Source organism: Ciona intestinalis, unplaced genomic scaffold (assembly GCF_000224145.3).
Source record: "Ciona intestinalis unplaced genomic scaffold, KH HT001107.1, whole genome shotgun sequence".
NCBI lineage: Eukaryota > Metazoa > Chordata > Ascidiacea > Phlebobranchia > Cionidae > Ciona > Ciona intestinalis.
Window position 1 is genome coordinate 1 of NW_004191428.1, and position 19866 is coordinate 19866.

Sequence of the window (19866 nt, forward strand, 5' to 3'; positions counted from 1 at the left end):
TGTAAACAAAGGAACGTTTACAGAATTATATCACCGTATTTTGTCACGAAAGATTTATTAATTGTCTAAAACACGGTTATGAAATATGGTATATTATGTGATAACGGTATCCCATCTTACCCCACAGTAGCATGAACGCAACTCGTAGAAGAGATATCTCTGCAGACACAAAGACAGGAGCGAAAAGTAATTTAAGTTTTGCGTCGACTTCCGTAATAATGCGCTTGTTTAAACAAAAGGATTATGCGGATTTGCAAACTGATAGAGGGAAGCCAAACAAAAACATTCACTTTGTTTCGCTTTAACATTTCCACTATTGATGTATTACGTAAACAAAATTACTTTTTTTCGCACGAGTATACGTTACCACATAACCCCCCCCCACAGCGAAGCAGCGGCCCACACGCGTCACAATGGTCGGTAAACAATCGATTAATTATAACGTCACAGTACCCTAAGAATTCTTCGCTTTTAGCTTCGGAAACAATAGTTTACGAACGGGATTGGTTTACCGGTGACTTCGCTCGTCTAATTCGAGCATTTTTAAGTGCGGCCTATTCAATATGTTGGTTGGAAAAAGTTTGAAATCGTTGACCATTAACTTTGTGGTAGCAAAATACATTGTAATTTTATCTGAATACACGCAGGTAGTTTTTACCGGTAGCGTGATGCGTATAACGACTGTCGCTTTGCTGTCAATTTTCTTTCTTTTCGTTGTTTTAATTAATTTGATCTTCGCTACCGTTTTCGAAGAAATAAATCAAAATAATATTTAAATTACGTAATTCCATCACCGATTAGTTGAGCTATACCTCTTCTAGTGGTTTGGAAATCTTGGGTTCAAAGATCAGAATACGCCGAGGGCATTAAATGTGAAAACCACTTCTTGCCACATCTGACATTCTACCTCCCAGTTGTGACTGAAACTTTCGGTTCATCATGTTCTAATTAAATTATTCTGCCGTCTCGTTTCAACATCAAATGTTTGGTGTACATTACGTCTTTATATTTTTTTACGATATGACGTCATCAAATATTTTTTATGACACCATCAAATACGTCATCAAGTATAATATCCACAGGGCACGAAGGGGTTCGTGACCTCATCAAGTTTGACGTCACTGACGGTTTCAACCCTCTCATCGACCGCTACTTTTACGTCAACGTCGCTTTTATGGACATGTTGTTTCCTGACGTCATAAATAAGGGGGTGACGTTGAAAGAAGGGGGAAGAGTTACATTAACTACAGGTTGGTGGCGATAACGACGTTCCTTGAACAAGACACTCAATTCCTCCAACCCAGTGGTCACTAATGGGTTGTTTAAATTTTCAGCAATGCAGAAAATTAATTACTCACAAAGTTACATACATGGTAACTTGTAAGCGGGCACGAGGTGTATGAAACAGAACACCCGTGTTATAACGGCTGTCGTTGCCCCGCCATGCGAGGATAAATAATAACGTTCATTATACTATAAACAAAATGTTTGCTGTCTGTTGGTGGTGTATATACCATACGGGCAAAGCGAACAACGTTTTCTTTTCTCCAGATATTCTCAGCACTGCTGATTTAAACAGCGCCGATGAAAACCTTGCGTTCAGCATAGCTCAAGAACCGTCACGTGGTCATTTAGAATCCAGTGATCGACCCGGTGTTCCGATCACTGCGTTTACACAGCTTGACTTAGCAGGTAAGTTGATACGAAACTGTATTTATGAACCGCATATTCGGTTTCGTTTCGTTGTTAGCAATCGGCCATAAGTTTAAATACATAGTAACTCTTAAGCTAGCACGAGGTGTATGAAACAGAACACCCGTGTTATAACGACTGCTGTTGCCCGCCACGCGAGGATAGAGCAAGTTACATTCATTTAGTAATCCTGCAGAAAGTGTCTCATCGTTCTCCGCCGTCAACCGCAGTCTAATCTTTCATTGACCGCAGGCGAGGCAGCTGAGAAGAAGGATGATCTTTGTTATTGCAGCCGAGCTAATAAATAAACGTCAGCCGTTCCCCTTTCATCTTATATAAACACTTATTACGGCAAACTTGATGACGTAAATCGCTTCGTTTATCTTCGCTTTACACGCTTATTAAGAGCAACCTTGATAACGAACCTCAGGTTTAATACACAGTTGGAACACCGGGTTTACTTTGCCAATTGAGTATATAAGGTTGGGGTAAGATGGGACATATTTCATTCTTCATCCCATTTGGTGGGAAAAAGAATATTTACAGATTATAGAACCGTATATTGAAGACTCTAAAAGTTCGTTTTTGATTGTTAAAAACACGATTAGGAAATATGGGATTTAAATGTTTCCTATCTGACCCCACAATACTATACAACATTTGGGACGTTTATTCCTTCTTTAAGTAACAGATGCTATAAGACTAACTAAGCCCATCACCCCCTGTAGGTAACAAGGTCCAATACGTCCACACCGGTGACGACGAAGTAAAGATGGACAGCTTCGAGTTCGAGGTAACCGACGGTTTCAATCCGGTCTACAGAACCTTCAGGGTGTCCATAGCCGACGTCGACAACAAGAAACCGATCGTTACGATTGTCGGCATCCGTGTTAAAGAGGGGTCGACCAAACTTATCACCCCTTTTGAACTGAAAGGTAACTTTTTGATAAAGTTTAACACAAATGTTACAAAAACATATCATTTTTTATCTAAACTTTAGATTAGTTTTGAAAAAATCATAGAATTTCATACAGATGAGTTGTACTTCCTGTAAAATATTAGTTGTTTTATTTTAATCCGTAGTTGTAAGATAAATGCAAAATATGGTTTCTTTCCGCAGTCGAGGATTACGACACAGTAGATGCATTGTTACGTGTTCACATCACCCAAGCTCCCGTCCATGGGCGGATATTGTTAAACGAAGTCACAGAAGTTCGGGAGTTTACCATGGACGACTTGAACGAAAACCGAGTGTCGTATTCTCATGACGGATCGGAAACTGTGGCCGATTCATTCTCGTTTACTGTAACTGATGGAACGCATGAGGATTTTTACGTCTTCCCCTCAACCGTGGATAGCACAGACCAACCACAGCGAATGGATATTGAGATCGTTCCTGTGGACAACGGGGTACCTCAGATGTTGGTGAATAGAGGAGCGCCAACTGTGCGGGAACTGCCAAGCGGCGATCGTGGATTCAGAATCACCAAAAAGTCGCTCAGCGCTGACGACAGAGATTCTGACGTCAGTTTACTTACATACGTCATCACGAAACCACTGGAGCATGGAAATATCGTCAACGTTTTAAACGAGACGGGTCCCATCGAAACATTCACTCAAGGTGAGTGTTCACATGTTATGCTGTATAGTAGGAGTGATGTACACCGTGTGTATTTACGATACCAGGATTAAATATCGAACAAAATATCGGCGGTAATCCGACGACAAAGAACCTGTTGCGTGAAAGTAGGTCGAGAACGTAAAGTGGGTGACAAGGGTCCATGGGAGCGAAAATCAAAACAAACTTAATAATGCTGACTTGCGCGTAACTTGTTTAACGATTTGTATACTATGGTGTAAGATGGGACACTTTTGCACATAATATCCCATATTTCCCAATCGTATCTAAACTGTTTACAACTCACTTTTAATATCCTGAGCTATATTTCTGTAAATGGACTTTGTTTACTATTAATTGGGACAATAAAATAAAGAGAAAACACGTCCTATCTTACCCCACCCTACATGCCCCACCTTACCCCACCTCATACCTCCCAACACAAAGGTTACCACCATTTAATGCATGGCATTCTGCATGGAAACCTCAATTACCGGCTCAATATCAACCGCGTTGCTTTATATATGTTCGCCGTAGATTAAGACGACTCCACAGGGAACGTCATATCCGGTGACGCGGCTGTGTTTCAATGTCCCATCTTACCCCAACCTACTTGCATTTTATTTTTGGATTAATGAGCCAAAACTGCCCTAATACAGAACAGAATACTTAACCACCCCCCCCCCCCCATATTACACCAAGTGCATTAGTTGGTTTCATCAATATTTACCTTACGTGAGATAGTAGGAACCATCCACAACTGCCGATATCCGCTTCTATATAATGTTTGCTAACTGCGGTGTCCATGGTAGTCACGCATCTGTCCAATGTCCAACTTCTGTGTTATAATTAAAACTATCTTGGTCCTGATATAGAATTGACATTTAAAAACATCATTAATCACACCGCATGTCACATCGGCTGTATTGGTTTCGTATTAATATGTTGGATTTAAATGAAATGTTTATTCGGCAGCGGCGGTCGCATAATTAGATGAAGTTCGCACGGTGTAATAATTAAAAATAATATAAAGGTATTCTGTCAAACTATAGAAACTTGTAACAACATATTTCTGAAATTTCTATTTCTATCGAATAGATTTTTCCGAAATAACTTCTTAAAAAATTCACTTCCTTTAAAAAAATTGCATATTATTGATGACGTCATCAATAAATTTATTTATTCAAATAACTACGAAACAGCCGCGCAAGGGTGGCCAGGTATATACGCAAATATCTATATTAAGTTGGCAGTTAGTTTCCCTTATTATACAGAGAAGCCGGCGGCAATAAATATAGGATACCGTGTTGACTTTGTCCACACAACAAATACAAGTAGCGTGCCAACTCTGTGTCATTGGTCACCACTCGACACCTAATTAAACATGGGGTGTTTTCGCCAACAAACTTAGCATGGAATTAACTGGCTGTTATGCAGTCGATAACCATATTATGAATATATATCGTATTTTTTATTTATTGCTTCGAATAAGATAACGAATATCAGATCAATTAAAACAACGAAGAGAAGGGAATTAGCAACAAAACAACAATTTTAAAACACTACGGCTAAAAACTACTTGAGTGAGAGTGTCGAATAAAAACGTGGCTGCTAACCCAACATACATTGGACTCACAGTAAGTTATTAAATTAATTGAAACAACGAAGGAATAAAAAGTAGCAACAAATCGGCAGTCGTTAACACGCAACTGGTCAAATAAAAGCGTCGTTGAAACGTCCCTTCAGTTGCTTTGAATTTAAAGCCTGCGTTTCATAAATGCCCACCCGCTCCTTATATGGGCATTTGGCTATTTGTGTATTCTGCGACATAGAATTAATTGTTCCACGTCACGTGAACGTTGTCAGCCAATCAAAGGTGTGTTCGTATATAGAACTTGGCTGAGCGAGTTGACTTAATGATCACTTGTAATATATCTTCACTCTGTGACTGAAATTCGTTGAACGATCAAAAAAGAATCTAATTTCATTCGCACGACACTGGTGTCGAACGGTGTCCGTTCAAACCGGCGATGACACGACGACTCCTTTGGGATTACAATGTCTTTGATCAGTTTATTGGCAAGTTAAAGTAATATAGTCGCGACTACGGTTTATTCCTACGATTGGTTCCTTTTGATGTTAATTTAACTTTTTCGTTGCAGGAGACATTGACGCGATGGCTATTTATTACATCTTGGATTCCGACACGAACGCTACGAGCGATTCATTCACTTTCAAAGTTCAAGATCAAGGTAACGTGTCAATCATGAAACTGATTTACCAATTATCTTGGTTTAAAACACTTGTAGGCCAACAGGTCGTGTGAGGTTATTTTAGGCGTTTAGAAATCGATTAAAATAGTATATTACGCCCATAAAGTTTTAAATTTCGATCAGAAACTATATTTATTTTGGTTTAAACACTTGGGTCGTAGGAAACGAATGTAGTTTCTGAGTGAAAAGTTAAGTCGTGTCCATGTCTTTACAATTAAAAAGCATTTAGGCGTTTAAAATAGATTAAAACGGGATTTTACAAATTTAAGTTTTCCTTTGTACAACAACTTTATTTTGACGCGATTTATTTTTGAAGTTTTGGAGATAGTTCGTTTCCTAATATAGAACGGTTGTATGATGTATGCGCTTCTAGTTTACCTTCACGTTAAACTACTAATCCTTGTTCGACTTTCTGGCAAATATTCCAACAATAGACACAACCGCTGGGTACACAACACCGACATATATGTCGCCCTCTTATATTGACATTATCATCTGCGGTTAATACCGGGCTAAGTAATGTCCGTTTGCGGTCGCATTAGCAAGCTTTTTTTTTGAAAGGATATTTTTCTCATTGAACTATTTTACAAATGTTTTTCTTCGGTTTTGTTCTTTTTCGATTTTTTTCTAGATCGTCAGCTTAAACTTCTCGAAAGTGAAACATCTGTATTTGTTCATAAACTTTTATGGCACAAACATTTACATTACCTTTACAAAGTACGCGATGTAATTACAGCTCATTGACATCAAAGCAAGATCGTAAATATCAAAGATAAAATGCGAACAAAAGGTTTTAAAAACCTTAGCAAAATGTGTGTTTATAAATATGTTTATATTTGTAATTCGTTTCAATAAGTATAGAAACGCATTCTATAAGCGCCCCATGTAATCTTCCGCGGTTGCCATAAGTCCATCGTGCGGGTCCTTCCACTTGTCAACGACATAACGTCAGTTAACCAGACCCATTTCAACCATGGCTTGTATATCAAGTGTTGAATGACATTGTTATCATGACTAGATTGCGCTCCATCACCAACTCATGGAACCAACAATTGCCACGCCCGGTATCCTATCAATACTCAGCATACATCAACATTAAACAGGATCGCGACCTTTGAAACAGAACATATATTAAATACGTGGTAACTCGTAAGCGGGCACGAGGTGTATGAAACAGAACACCCGTGTTATAACGACTGTCGTTGATCAGCCAAGCAACAATCACTTATTCGCTCACTCTTGATTTTGCTTGTCATGTTTTTATCATCTTATCTGCTGAGTCACTTTTACGTCATCAAGTTAGTATGGCACACCAGTATTAGCAACAGGTTAATCAAAAGCGCAAACACTTCTACATACAGAGTGGCGCCAATGACCAACGTTATACCGCTGATAGCTTGGAAGCGACTGCAAAACGTCGGGATAACGAACTATGTTTGCCTTGCGATTCGTCAAGCTTATAGCTAGATGGCTGCGACTGACGCCGCTCCAGTTTCAGCGCATCAACTTTACGGTTTTAACGAAATTTAAAGCCTGGTTGTTTCTAGCGATGCATCACTGCCGTTATTAGAAAACTTGGCATTACCCGCGTTTTTCAAAGTTTAAAAATATGTAATTGTTTCGGTAGGCGCCCGTATGTATGTTTATGTATACGTTGACAATGAATAATCCTTCAGTAAATCGTCGTGGATTACACGCGTTCGTGGTTAGCGAGTGACAACCATACATACGTACATGCTGCCATGGGTATTAACTTAGCGCTTACACAATCGTTCACGAAGTTTATATTGTGGTTGGATTCAAAGAACCTTCAACTGCCGTGAAATAACGAGATTTGTAAGCAGTTTGTTTGTAAGCTTTTTTGAAATTAATATTTTTTAATCACATTATAAAAGAATTTTTATTTTTATAAAACTGTGGTTTATTTATAATAGGTTGGGGTAAGATGGGACGTGTTTCATTCCTTTTTCTTGTCTCACTTGGTACCAAAGTTGTTTAAAACCCCCGCTTTATTTATTTCCCACGACTGTTTAGTGTAGTTTAGATTCGCATGAATTGTATCTCGTGCGCCTCACACGTTGAATTATCAACCGAACTCCGCATCTCGAATTTTTAATCCAATTACCGAAGTAAACAATTACTTGTGTATTTGCAAATGGGGAATGCGGGATAATTCGCACGAAGATTTGTTTACCGGTCCTGTGAACCTGCCTGCTGTTAAACCCAACATTTCACGTTCAACGGCGTCTACTATACCACTAATTCGATTACATAATGGGCGTGGCCCACTTAAAATTCCCACCGAGGAATCGTATTATGCCGCATCTGCAAAAGTTTGCAAAATCAAAATATTGACTAAACTTTCCAAACAATTTTTTTATCAATATTTTAATGGCGAAAGCAAACGTTAATTTTTATATAGGAATGCTTTGTTGTTATTTGTTTCAAAATTGTCGCCAAATTATATCCAATACCGCCAAGATTCTGCCATTGTAGTAGCTGTAATTGTGTTGTCAGAACCCAACCATGCGTAACTATTGTAACTGTGACGACACAAGGCTTAGTTTCGGTACCGAATCCATGGCTGTAGTGCCCAGTGGGCCTGCGTTTTACGGCAGGGTAGACAGAGATCAAAGCACGCAGGTTTCCTCGTGTTTGTATAGCACACGCTTGGGCTCCTACAGTCCACTATACAATGGTTAAAATCGCCAGAAGTCTTTGTTATCAAAACCGAGATTCGAGATTTCATGCTTTGGTTTTCGACACGAATCCAACAAGGGAGCAAATCTAAACAACCCGATGCCGATGTGCTTTTGGTTTCCATCTGAACCGAAGTAATCACGACTTTCATTAAATCCACATTAAAAGGTCGAAATATCTCAAAACATTCGTACATACTTTACAAAACTCGCACGCACTTTTCGTGCTAAAAACATTTTGTTATAACGTTACTATGTACAAACGCATGTGTTTTGTATATTACTGTGGGGTAAGATGGGATACCGTTAGCACCTAAATCTCATATTTTCTGATCGTGTTTTTATCAATTAACAACGCTCTTTTAGAGTCGCGAGGATACGGTTATATAATTCTTTGAATGTTCCTATAGTTTACCACTATATGGGACGATAAAATAAAATGAAAACAGTCATACATTTTTCACATTTTCGCAATTGTAACAACGGATCGTTGGCGACTTACGAACAACGCAGCAGCGCCACGTAGCGGATTGCGATCATTTCTCCCAACTTTACATTCCACATCGTAAACTCCCAACCTACTACAGTAGTGGCTGATGGTATCGCATTATTTTTACTGGTGGAAGTTCAAAGTAGATCCAACATTTGCTTAGTGTTTAGCACCCTCATGTTGCTGGCCTACTTTACCATCTGTGACTCCCAAGATTAAATATATCCGGCTGTTTCATTAGATCAAAGTAAATTGACATATATGGCTTTTACTATCGTTCACTTGGTGGTTTAAACCCGTGTTTTTAACTTGTGAATTAGGCTAATTCTGCATCCAAAGAAACTCGTTAACTATTTCAAAAAAAATTATCATTTCGATAAATAGGTCAAGTATTTTTCCGCTGAAATAAATTCCGTAAAACTGTTTTCCCACAGTGTTTATTAAGTTTGGAATATTTTTATGGATTTTCCCTTCATTGATATTAAACTACGTCACCACTTCAACAATGACTCGAAACTACCATAGTGTTAAGTGGCTGTTGACGGTATACGTCATCGCGATTTACGTCACAATCCCGGCTGTTCCGTTTCGTGACGTAAACAGCGGAAACCGTTAACGCTCTCGAATAAAATATCTTTATTTTGAGGTGAAAATGTTGATTTTGTAACCCGAGAAAGTGCAAGAAACGCCTCGTTATCCGATGTTCGACCCAAACTTGTGGCTTACGGGTGTTGGGTTGAAAACAAGACCGTAATAATAACACGAGTAATTTAGATTTGTCTTTACGTTATAGAAATTTGATTAAGCACGAAATGCTAACAAACCGCATTGAATGTCTGTTTGTTCGTCTGCTGGACAATACTGTCCAAGCACTCGGATCACCGGAAACCATATCGACCAGTCGCCCGCTGTGCAGATATTTAGTACTGTAGTGTAAGATGGTTACTGTCAGCACAAAATTTCCAATATTTTCTAATAGTGTTTAAATTAACAACGCTTAATTAGAGTCGTGTGGATACTCTTTGTTTACCACCAGATAGAACGATAAAACTGAAAAAAACATTGACCATTTCACCCCAGCCTACTATGCAGGGACGAATTGACCAAATATGCAGTTAAACTTTTGAATATAAATTGCAGCTAAAATGCTTTTTAAGCAACCGCAGTGTAAATATAGTAATGGGTCGTATAAGTTGTTCCATATTCCTCCATTTACGATGTTGGGGATTTCTTTCAACGACTTGCACAACAAGAATCTAAAGTTCGCGAAACAACGGAACTCGATACGTTTTGCAAATACAACTGGTTTCGTTATGGGATTAGCGCTTATAGGTGGTCTGATGCATTAATCTATACCAAGTTCACATTCAAACGCAACTTTGAGCATACACGTGTCGTAAATATCCTCAATTGCGTCACGAAGTTGTAAAAATAATAGAAATTGGTGATGTGTCAAAATTACAATATCATGTGTCGTGAATGAGAGAAGTTTCAAAATATTCGTCGCGAAATTGGCCAACTTGTTCAACTACCCGTATCTTGTTATTAAATGCTGATTTCTATTTAGTTTTGGAGGACCGCCACTTACATATTACATGCCACAAATTACAGGCTCCAGTGGTGATTGCCACCTTGGCAGAGAAAACCTAAACTTGCTCGGTGGGGCAGCCAGAAATAAGGGCCGTTATAAAAGTTGTTTCTTTTTCTTAAGTACTTTTCTTAAGGAAAGAGTCGCTAACTCCTAACTGCGCCACCACCCATACTTATACCCCGGTCAGCATTACCGGGTTCCAAAGTATAACCCCCAAAGCAACAAATGGTACAACGTTGTAAATGTCACTCTCCTGCGTCAAATAACGACTTATGTGGTTTGTGGGGTGAAGAATCTGCCTTCCGTGCAAAGCCCGCCACGTATTGTGTGGGGAAAGTAATCCAACCAACTTTGCAAAGCCTGGAGTGCTGTCTTATGTATGCACTTGAACTCTACCATCAAAGCGATATCTCTCTATAGTGGTTTGTAAATACTTACACCTCAACCGCTGTGTCGAACAACCGTCACAAAAGTCATGAAATATAAACTGGCGCCGATTCATGAACCGCGGTGGGTTTGATAGGCGTGCGAACTTTTTTCCTCAGGCATCACCATGCTTTGTTTTTGCACTTGTTCTAAATACACCGCGTAATATTGTTGTGTTAATATACTGGTGGTCATTTATATTTCGTGGGTACCTGATTAAATCTATATACGTTCGTATATACATAACCAAGCTATCCATCTTACCCCGTTATACTATATATGCCACGTATAACGTTGTTTACATTAGCACACACACGTCACAGCAGGTGTAGACACACGTTAAGTCCACAGCAAAATCTCATGAATTCTTTCTCGCTTTGTGATGGCACGACATAGTTGAGTCGACGGCTACGATCGCAACGAGGAAGTGAATTGTTGTGGCAACTGCACGCTTGTCTAGATAACTTAGAGACTTGCCGGAATCTTATGTTTGGGCCAAGTAATTCAAGTTAACAACAACCATGTTTCAATCTGTGCTCACTGTTCAATCGAAGGACGAGTGTTTTGAAAATACGGTGTGGATTTTGTTCTACGAAGGGTAAAAGCAAATGTACATTTGATACCGTAATCAGGTCTCGTAACGGAGCAGTTACTTCTCATTACTCGGACGATTTCCTACTTGGGACAGTATTTCGGGTCATATTTACTCGCAATTACCTTGTTATCACTAACCTCAGAGTTAAATCACACGCGTGACCGGTAATGGCGACGTTTAATCCGGCGAAGGCTCGCGAAAATTGTCGAGGTTATTACAGAAGCGCCCAAAGCTGACCTTAGGGTATTGTCTTGCTCGAAATCTCTCCCTGGTGATTTATGTTTTGGAAACTTGTAGAATATTTTTCCCCATCATGATTTCGCTACTTACCACTTTAAAGGCGAACCTTGATGTCAATATTGGTTTCAATATTCTTATTATGTTGGGTAATTGTTTGGCAGCAAACACTGGCTCGTTAGTTAACAATATTTGTTGCATATTTCAAACCAATTAGACCACAATCATCCCAACCTGGACATACCGAGTTTAGTGAACCAGACCACATCATGTGTTGGCTCACTTATGGATAATTAACGTGAAGTGAATTACCATTGGAAGCCATTACAAGTTGATGAGCAATTCGCTCAACATGACCATAAATAGAAGTATCTTCGATCCCCGCATTGCTGGACACGCTTCAGTTTACGTAAGACGCGGCGCAAGAGAAACCGCAAGATTCCCACCACTGCTAACCGCAACATGTAGTCACCCAAACAAGCCATGGGTTGGACACGGTTCAAGTCACTGCACGGTTTCCCTGCTCGAATATCCGCCCCTGCCCTCTACCGCCCCTGTGTGGGCTGTAGTCGCATTACAGTTTAGTGGGAGCACTGGTTTTAAGTTCTAAAATGACATTGAACATATTTTAGTTGATAAAGCCTCAGTAAAGCATTATGTAATTGGGAGGAATTACGGTTTAGCGTTTAGTTTGATGTGGTATGACATATGATAGTTTCGATATTAATGTATTTATCTATGTGGGTGAAACTGTTGTCGATGACCTGAGGTTTAGACCAGGTTTGGCTCATTACCCCAACCTTACCACAATATAGGTTGCACCTACTAAAATATGCTGCACGCCATTCAATGTACATCAAACCGTAAGCCTGACCAAACTGTATAATGTGTAAATAAAGTCCGCAAAGAACGATCAAACTCATTAACGGGGGCACGCATTATACCATACATAGTTTTCAATCAAAGTAGAAGTAAAACCATATTCCCTTTCAAGTTTATTCCCAGCTAACCAGTTTATCTTCAATCCCCCAACCCGTTGACTTTGTACTTCATGTTGGATTACCATTTAATCTTGAAGCAGATGCTTCTCGTGCCTTCGTAACATTGGGATCAACGTTAAGTCGCTTGTGGCTCCACTGGGCGAAACATTCCATGTCGCGGCCTCTTTAACACTTTATCTTTCCAACACAATCTTCCACTACGATGCCCTGGTTATTCTGCCCTTTATACCACAGGGGTTAACAGACGTCAAATTCTAAGCCTTTAATGAGCTCTTATCAGCGCTATGGTCATTTCGGACGCAAACGGACAAAACCACGCAACTGTCGCCATACTGGATGTTAAATCAGCGGTCTGCTAATCCCAACAACTTACTTGGACGCCATGTCCCATTCACACTCGTCTGCTTCTAAATATCGTATGATAGCATTTGTAAGCGAAGGGTTTAGCAACCCGCCTGTTAAAGTGTTGCAGCTATATTTAACAATTAGCAAGCTGACTCCAATCTTCAGTTATCACTCGTATAGGTTGCACAGCGGGTTTATGAACGAGTACGTGCGTGCCGATGTCCAGTTAGTCACCGTTAAATGACCGGCTCTTTTAAAACCGATCTCTCAAATCCTTGTTATCATTTCAACACCTCGCTACCCCGTGCAGTTAACATATCATCGCCCTTACATGATATAAATGACGCATCGGGATGTTTTGATTTCCGATAGTTGACGTAAGATGCTCAAACTATTTGTCAAACCCGGTTCCGGTTGATTTAATTTTATTGTCACGTGACGAATAGACATTTCATGTCACTTTTATTTTGATTAAGTTGAGATTTTCAAATATAACACTGTGGGGTAAGATGAGATACCGTTGGCAACTAAAATCCCATATTTCCCGATCGTGTTTTAAGCAATTACGCCAACGCTCTTTTAGTGTCGTGAGGATAGGGGTATATATTTCTGTAAACGTTGTTTATTACTTGCAAATGGGACGATAAAAGTGAATGAAAACGTCCCATCTTACCCCACTGTACTAATTATTGGGCAAACATAAACAAACATCCGCATGAAGTGTAATTGATAAAGTAACATCGATGTTTGATCATAAGCTTGTGACTACCACTATCTACATTGTCTACCGACACATAGTTTATGTTTATGGTTCGTAAACTTGTTTGGAATTCCCAGCGCGTTCATCACTCAAGATATTACGTTGTAACTGGTCGTTCGGTTATTCGTGGTCATTCACCGTGAGTGTGACGTAACAAGCCCTATTACCCGTGAATGTGACGTAGTGGTTAGTTGAATGTGAATGAGTTATTCTGAGTGATGGCGGGTTGAATGGAATTGTTGATGTGGAAGATTGGGGTGGGATGGGACATGTACAGTAGATTGGGGTGGGATGGGACATGTTTACATTCTCTTTCCTTATTATATTAGGTAGGAAACGAAGAATATTTAAAGAATTATATATAACCGTATCCGTGCGACTTTTTAATTGTTCAAAACAAGATCAGAAAATATGAGATTTGTATGCTTACGGTATCCCATCTTACCCCACAGTAACATATGTGGGACGCGTGCGTTCAATCAGGTTGTTTAGGAAATGGCAACAAAACACGCGAACAGTTTAATGAGTTTGTTTCGTCCTAATTATTGAACAAGGCACTTGATAAGAATAAACCCATTTCGACTTTTTATTGCGACGACTTTTTATGCGCCTTCCAGGCACCGAACTTTCGCCGGTTTAAAACAACACTGTATCCGTAATTCGTTAAGCCGTCAATTTCCGCAGTTGTAATAAAGCTGTTTCCTTTCTTAACGGGCGAGTTATGACAAGGGCCCTCAATCGATTTGCCCGCCGGCTTTCGAGTCCGCTTAAGCGGCAGATCAAAGTCACCGATCCCCGATATTTTTAACAAGGCGGACACTAAGAGCGCGACGATGGCACTTTATATTCCGAACATTATTCATTGTGTATTCGGTTATTTCCTCGCGTGCAAATATCTGCACTTCAATGAGTTAATGCGACGCTGTCTTCATTAATCTGAAACATTGGTCGAATTCCACTCAGCGGTTTCGCTAAAACAAATACTTCAAGAGTTTTATTCAATATTTCAAGAAACAGAAACGATAGAGGAATGAACTTTCTTTCATGTGTTTTTGTAAAACATTTCTACCATTGGTATTTCCATTTTTTCCTCACAAGCGAGTACCTTATGTTCTAATTGAAAACAAATAAACTATTTATTACATAAAGTATTGTGGGCGAAGATTGAAAACCTTTAGCAACTAAATCCTATTTTTCCTTTTCGTAAACCATTTTATAATGCTGTAAATGTTGTTATTTTGCTACAAAGTTGGACGGGGAAATATAATAAAAACGTCTTCCGTCTTACCCCGCCCTACTATGTGTAAATTTTACTTACATACAAACGTATTTTGATTAACTTACATTTAAACATGTTTCAACTTGCAGGTGGAAACGAACTCACGAACCAGAAGTTCCGTTTCAACTGGGCATTCATCTCGCTCGAGAGCACCACCTACCGGATCGGTGAAACGGACAAAGAGCTTGTGGTGGAGTTGGTTAGAAGGGGTTATCTCGGTGAAACGGCGTTCGTAGGTTAGTAGATCAAGCATATAGTGTTGTTTAAAGTTATATTACTGCGGGGTTTAAAGAATTACCGTTAGCTCATTATTTCCAATATTTCTTGATCGTGTTTTTAACAATCGACAGCTCTTTTAGATTTGCGAATCTTTTTTAAGGATTCAGTACGTTTCATTCATCATGTTTGTTCAAGCTTGGGGTAAAGTGGATATTTCCTGGGTCACTTATTGCAAGTTTGCTAATTGAGCAACCTCGGCAACAATTTGGAAATTTTCTCTCGATTTTTTTTTACTTTTAAATTTTTTCGTTCTTAGTTTTAAGAAAAGAGAATATTTGTAAAACCATGTTCATGAAATATGGGATTTAAATGCTAACGGTATCCTGTCTTATCCCACGGTACTATAGTTTTCTTCCGTAATTTCTACTCCTTATTTTTGAGCTAAAAATCATTATTTTGTTTGAAACTTGCATAAGAAACATTTTTACCATGCATACCCCCACTGCTAGTGTATCTAGTCGATATATTTCCGATTAAAAATTTAAACAAAGGTTAATCGGTTTCAGGTATTGGGACTCGGGATGGTAGCGCGAAATCTTCCGAAGATTTCCGAGTTCGCTCGGCAAGTCAAGTCCAGTTTAACCCGGGTCAAACCAGGGCGACATGGAAAGTTCAAATATTACAGGTGACGACGATGTGTTTGTTTTTATAATTACACAGCAGCTGAACCATAATAATCAATTGGAACTTTACGACTTTTGCCTTTTGACTCTTCATCAATCCTTATAATCCCCATATATCATACATATAAAGTTACATACGTGGTAACTTGTAAGCGAGCACGAGGTGTATGAAACAGAACACCTGTGTTATAACGACTGTTGTTGCCCCGCCAGGCGAGGATAAATAACATATCTTCTATTTATTCATTCACACGTATTCAGGACGAGAAATACGAAGAATCTGAACACTTCTACATCGAACTGAGTGAACCAGTGATGGCGATCCTGGAACACCCGAGCAACGTCACAATCACCATCACCGATGCAGAAGACGGTATTTAAACAAATTATCTATTTTTATATTTTAATGAAATATTAAAATTTAACCTTTTTAAACAAAACTTTTTAATTTTTGGCACTTTTAATGATCTGGAAGTTGTTTATGTATCTAGAAAAGATTGATGGACAAAACATTTATTTTAGTTTTAAATTACAACAAATTAGGTTCGAAGCTTATGTTAAAGCAGTTTCAAACAAAATCTTTATTATTTCCCTTGCAAAATAATTACATTAGTGTTTGACGGTATATATATATTTTATATATATATTTTTATTCATTTTAAAACGAATTATTCATACAATTATCGCTTCTTAGAGTCGACCGTCTTCATCCCCCTTGCAAAATACGTGGTAGCGGAAGACAGCGGTGAACTTATGATCCCTGTGCGTAGGTCTGGTGACGTCACTAATGAACTAATGGTCATTTGTTATACAGAACCAGGTAGAGTTTGCCAATAACAATTATCAATTTGTTGTCTCTTTGATTACGGTAACGAAAGTTAAAGAATATAGTTAAAAAGAGGTATATAGCGATAGAAAGAATACGAGGTCCCACCACGCACAGATATCATTTACTAATAATAACAAGAAATACCTTCACGATGCAGTTTCAAGCTGGATTTGCCCATTATACCCAGATTATATAAATATTATGTTTAAAGTAAAAATATATCCAACACTAATGTTTGTCCTACATATTAACACGGTGGCGTTTACGTTTCGTTCATAAAATTGTCTCCCAACGAAACAAGAATTTTATCACAAGTTAAATCAATTGTGGTTGGTCGCGCGTGTTTTGAAACTGCAGAGCAATAAGTAAGATACAGACACTTGTAGGAAACCGACTGTCATTGTGCATTCTATGTCGGGTGACTCACTTCATAGTTTGTTTATTTCACCGTTCAATACCCGCCACTCTAATGCTCTAGGCCATACAACTTTGCTTTACAATCGAACGGATCTTCGGACAATTCTCCAGAACATTTAAAAAGTCGGAATACAAGATTACACGTCATTATGCGTATACGCTGCCTATAATCCGAGCTCGTGCCAGCTTACAAGTTAATACGAATGTAACTTTGTTGGTGATTGTTTTATATATTGCCGACAACTTAAACAACCCATTAGTGACCACTGGGTTGGAGCAATTCATAACAAACGTTATGTTACAGACACGGCCACAGGAACCATCCCAACCAAAGTTCTCTCTTATTCCGATTACATTAGTCGATCCGAAGACCACAACAGTCTTATCACGTGAGCATTTATTTCAAACAAATTTAAATATTGTAATTATTTTTCATCTGGGAATTGTATAAGATGACATATTTCATATTCAGGGCAAAGGTGTTTTTTCATGCAAGCGATTTTCATGTAACAGCTTGTTCTGTTTCATACACCTCGTGTCCGCTTACCAGTTACCACGTATATAACTTCGTGAGTGATTGTTATGTAGCAGCACTGAGCTTTGAAGCTCGTCTCTTCTAACTGTGCCACGGCGTCGTTTAAAATTCTTTGTATACCATGATATTAACACCAACAAATATATTTTACAGATTTGAACGCGGGGAAACGGAGAAGTTTTGCCGCATCGTTATAATAGACGATTCGCTTTACGAGGAGGATGAAGCTTTCAGTGTAAAACTTGTGTCGCCAATGGGGGGAAGGCTGGGCAACTTCTCTACATCTGAGATTGTTATATCTGCTGATGAGAATGACGGTGAGGGTATCATAGTATTGTGGGGCAATATGGGATATAATTCCTAATCGTGTTTTGAGCAATTAATAACTCTGTTATAGTCGCTGGGCTAGGGTTATATAAAGTAATACTTTCGCTGTAATTTGCGTATGTTATCACTTTGACAGTGCGAGAGTGGCAAAGTACTTTCGTTGATGCCCCCGGATTTAAATTCATGTTCGCCGCTTTGTCGTTATTCCAAACCAAACGCCGCTTAATCCAAAACTCAACACTGAGTTTTACAAGCGCTTAACGTTGACGTCACTCAGTTTCGTGACGCCGACTTACAACGGGGACAAAGGCGGCTTGGCGATGAAGATTTTCCCGCGGTCGCGTCATTTTATCCCCGATCCCCAAGACCCACCCTCGCCTTACCAGTAATGCCAACCGCCGACACTGCGGCGTCTTCACACAGCATGCCAAACCCGGCTTGTAGAGAAACCAATGTTGATTCTATCGACGTTGACGCATCCTCGCTGCTATTTTTGCTCGTTGTGGTCACGATAAAAATCCTCGACCAAACACTTAAAACGCAGTAAAGTCAGTTAAGATTTCTCAAAAATCCATCAAAGACATTAAACAAACCGCCAATATCACACGTCGTCCATCTTAACGGTTTGACAAAAAGCTCCGAAAACGAAACCGTTGTTAACATTCAGTTGACGTGCTGTTTATCTCTGACTCGCAAACCGTTTCCCCACAAGCTTCCAAATCAATCTATTTATATTTGCAAATCCAGCAGTCGAAGTGCGGAATTCTCAGTCTTAATATCAGGCAACAAACGTCGGGACCAACCATCAGTTTAATTTGTATTTTTGTTCAAATGTCAATCTTTTTGGAAACTTTACACTCTTAAGCCTATTAAAAAATAAAAATATAAAAAATGATAAATCTTTCCGCAGAGCCGTTGTTCTACTTCGATAGCGCCACCTATACAGTGGATGAAGGTGCTGGTCACGTGGACGTGCGTGTGTGGCGAACCGGAACCGATTTGTCGCAAACTGCCTCCATTACTGTTCAATCAAAAAAGAGCAACCCGGAGTCAGCCAGAGGTAAAATAATCCTTTTATAATATTTAGTTGACTAATTTAAACCGGTCACCTTATACACATATACATCATATCACACTAATCTATTTGATTTAAATTTCCTGTTTTCGCTGTAAGTAAAAACCCCCAACCCAGAATTTGAACTGTAGCTATGAACGTTTGACATTCGAAAATAAACGCAGGTGACCGATCAAGTGACGTCAAAGAAGCGAATTTTTCTCGCGATAATATTGTTAATACAACTCGTGTCAGGTCCAGTTTAATCCGGGAACTCTTTAGTGGCGAGTTTTTAACACTAAAAGTTCATTTTAATTTCCACCCTATACTCTATATGTCTGTCATTCCAATATAAGTGCTACTACTTCGACCCGAGCGCAAATATTTTTAGCAGACATTTAATGTTTACGTGGAAACCCTTTACGTCCAGCTGCCACAACAGAGCAGGCGATAAAATGACGCCTCATTTATACACAAGCACTTGTAAGTGCACTTGTCTTCACATTTTACTCAGCTATGTCTGGAAAGTGGAAACTTGTGCGTTCATGTTCCAACTGAAATAGACAAGTGGATGCGGTTTACTTGTTCATGGCATGTCGGTTTTGAAATACAAAGTTTGTTGTTTGCGTCAGCCCCTCTTAACCGAAGGTGGCTACTCTTAACAGGTTTCCGTTTTAAACTAAACCTCACTGACTTTTCGACCTGACATTTGGAAGCGCCCCATGCACTAAGCCAAACAATTTACTCCGCTTCACCCAACAAGAATGTGAACTTTTACAATTCCATGCTTTCTGTT

General features: G+C 39.2%; 1 protein-coding gene and 1 non-coding gene across 2 annotated transcripts in view; both read left to right on the forward strand.

Annotated features, from left to right (window-relative positions):
* The first annotated feature begins 1027 nt into the window (after positions 1-1027).
* LOC100185740 (FRAS1-related extracellular matrix protein 2) overlaps positions 1028-19866 on the forward strand; it is a 31446-nt gene continuing 12607 nt past the window's right edge. Inside the window, exons 1-12 of the mRNA XM_002119149.3 lie at positions 1028-1250; positions 1552-1692; positions 2421-2627; positions 2813-3313; positions 5473-5562; positions 15096-15242; positions 15792-15910; positions 16170-16281; positions 16603-16728; positions 17459-17543; positions 17843-18006; positions 18927-19076. Of these exons, the coding sequence (XP_002119185.2) occupies positions 1043-1250; positions 1552-1692; positions 2421-2627; positions 2813-3313; positions 5473-5562; positions 15096-15242; positions 15792-15910; positions 16170-16281; positions 16603-16728; positions 17459-17543; positions 17843-18006; positions 18927-19076 (2050 nt within the window). The 5' untranslated portion in view covers positions 1028-1042. The remainder of the gene's footprint in view (positions 1251-1551; positions 1693-2420; positions 2628-2812; positions 3314-5472; positions 5563-15095; positions 15243-15791; positions 15911-16169; positions 16282-16602; positions 16729-17458; positions 17544-17842; positions 18007-18926; positions 19077-19866) is intronic.
* On the forward strand, positions 13904-13975 carry mir4145 (microRNA 4145). The gene has a single exon (NR_034541.1). It is a non-coding gene; the product is annotated as a microRNA 4145 (primary transcript).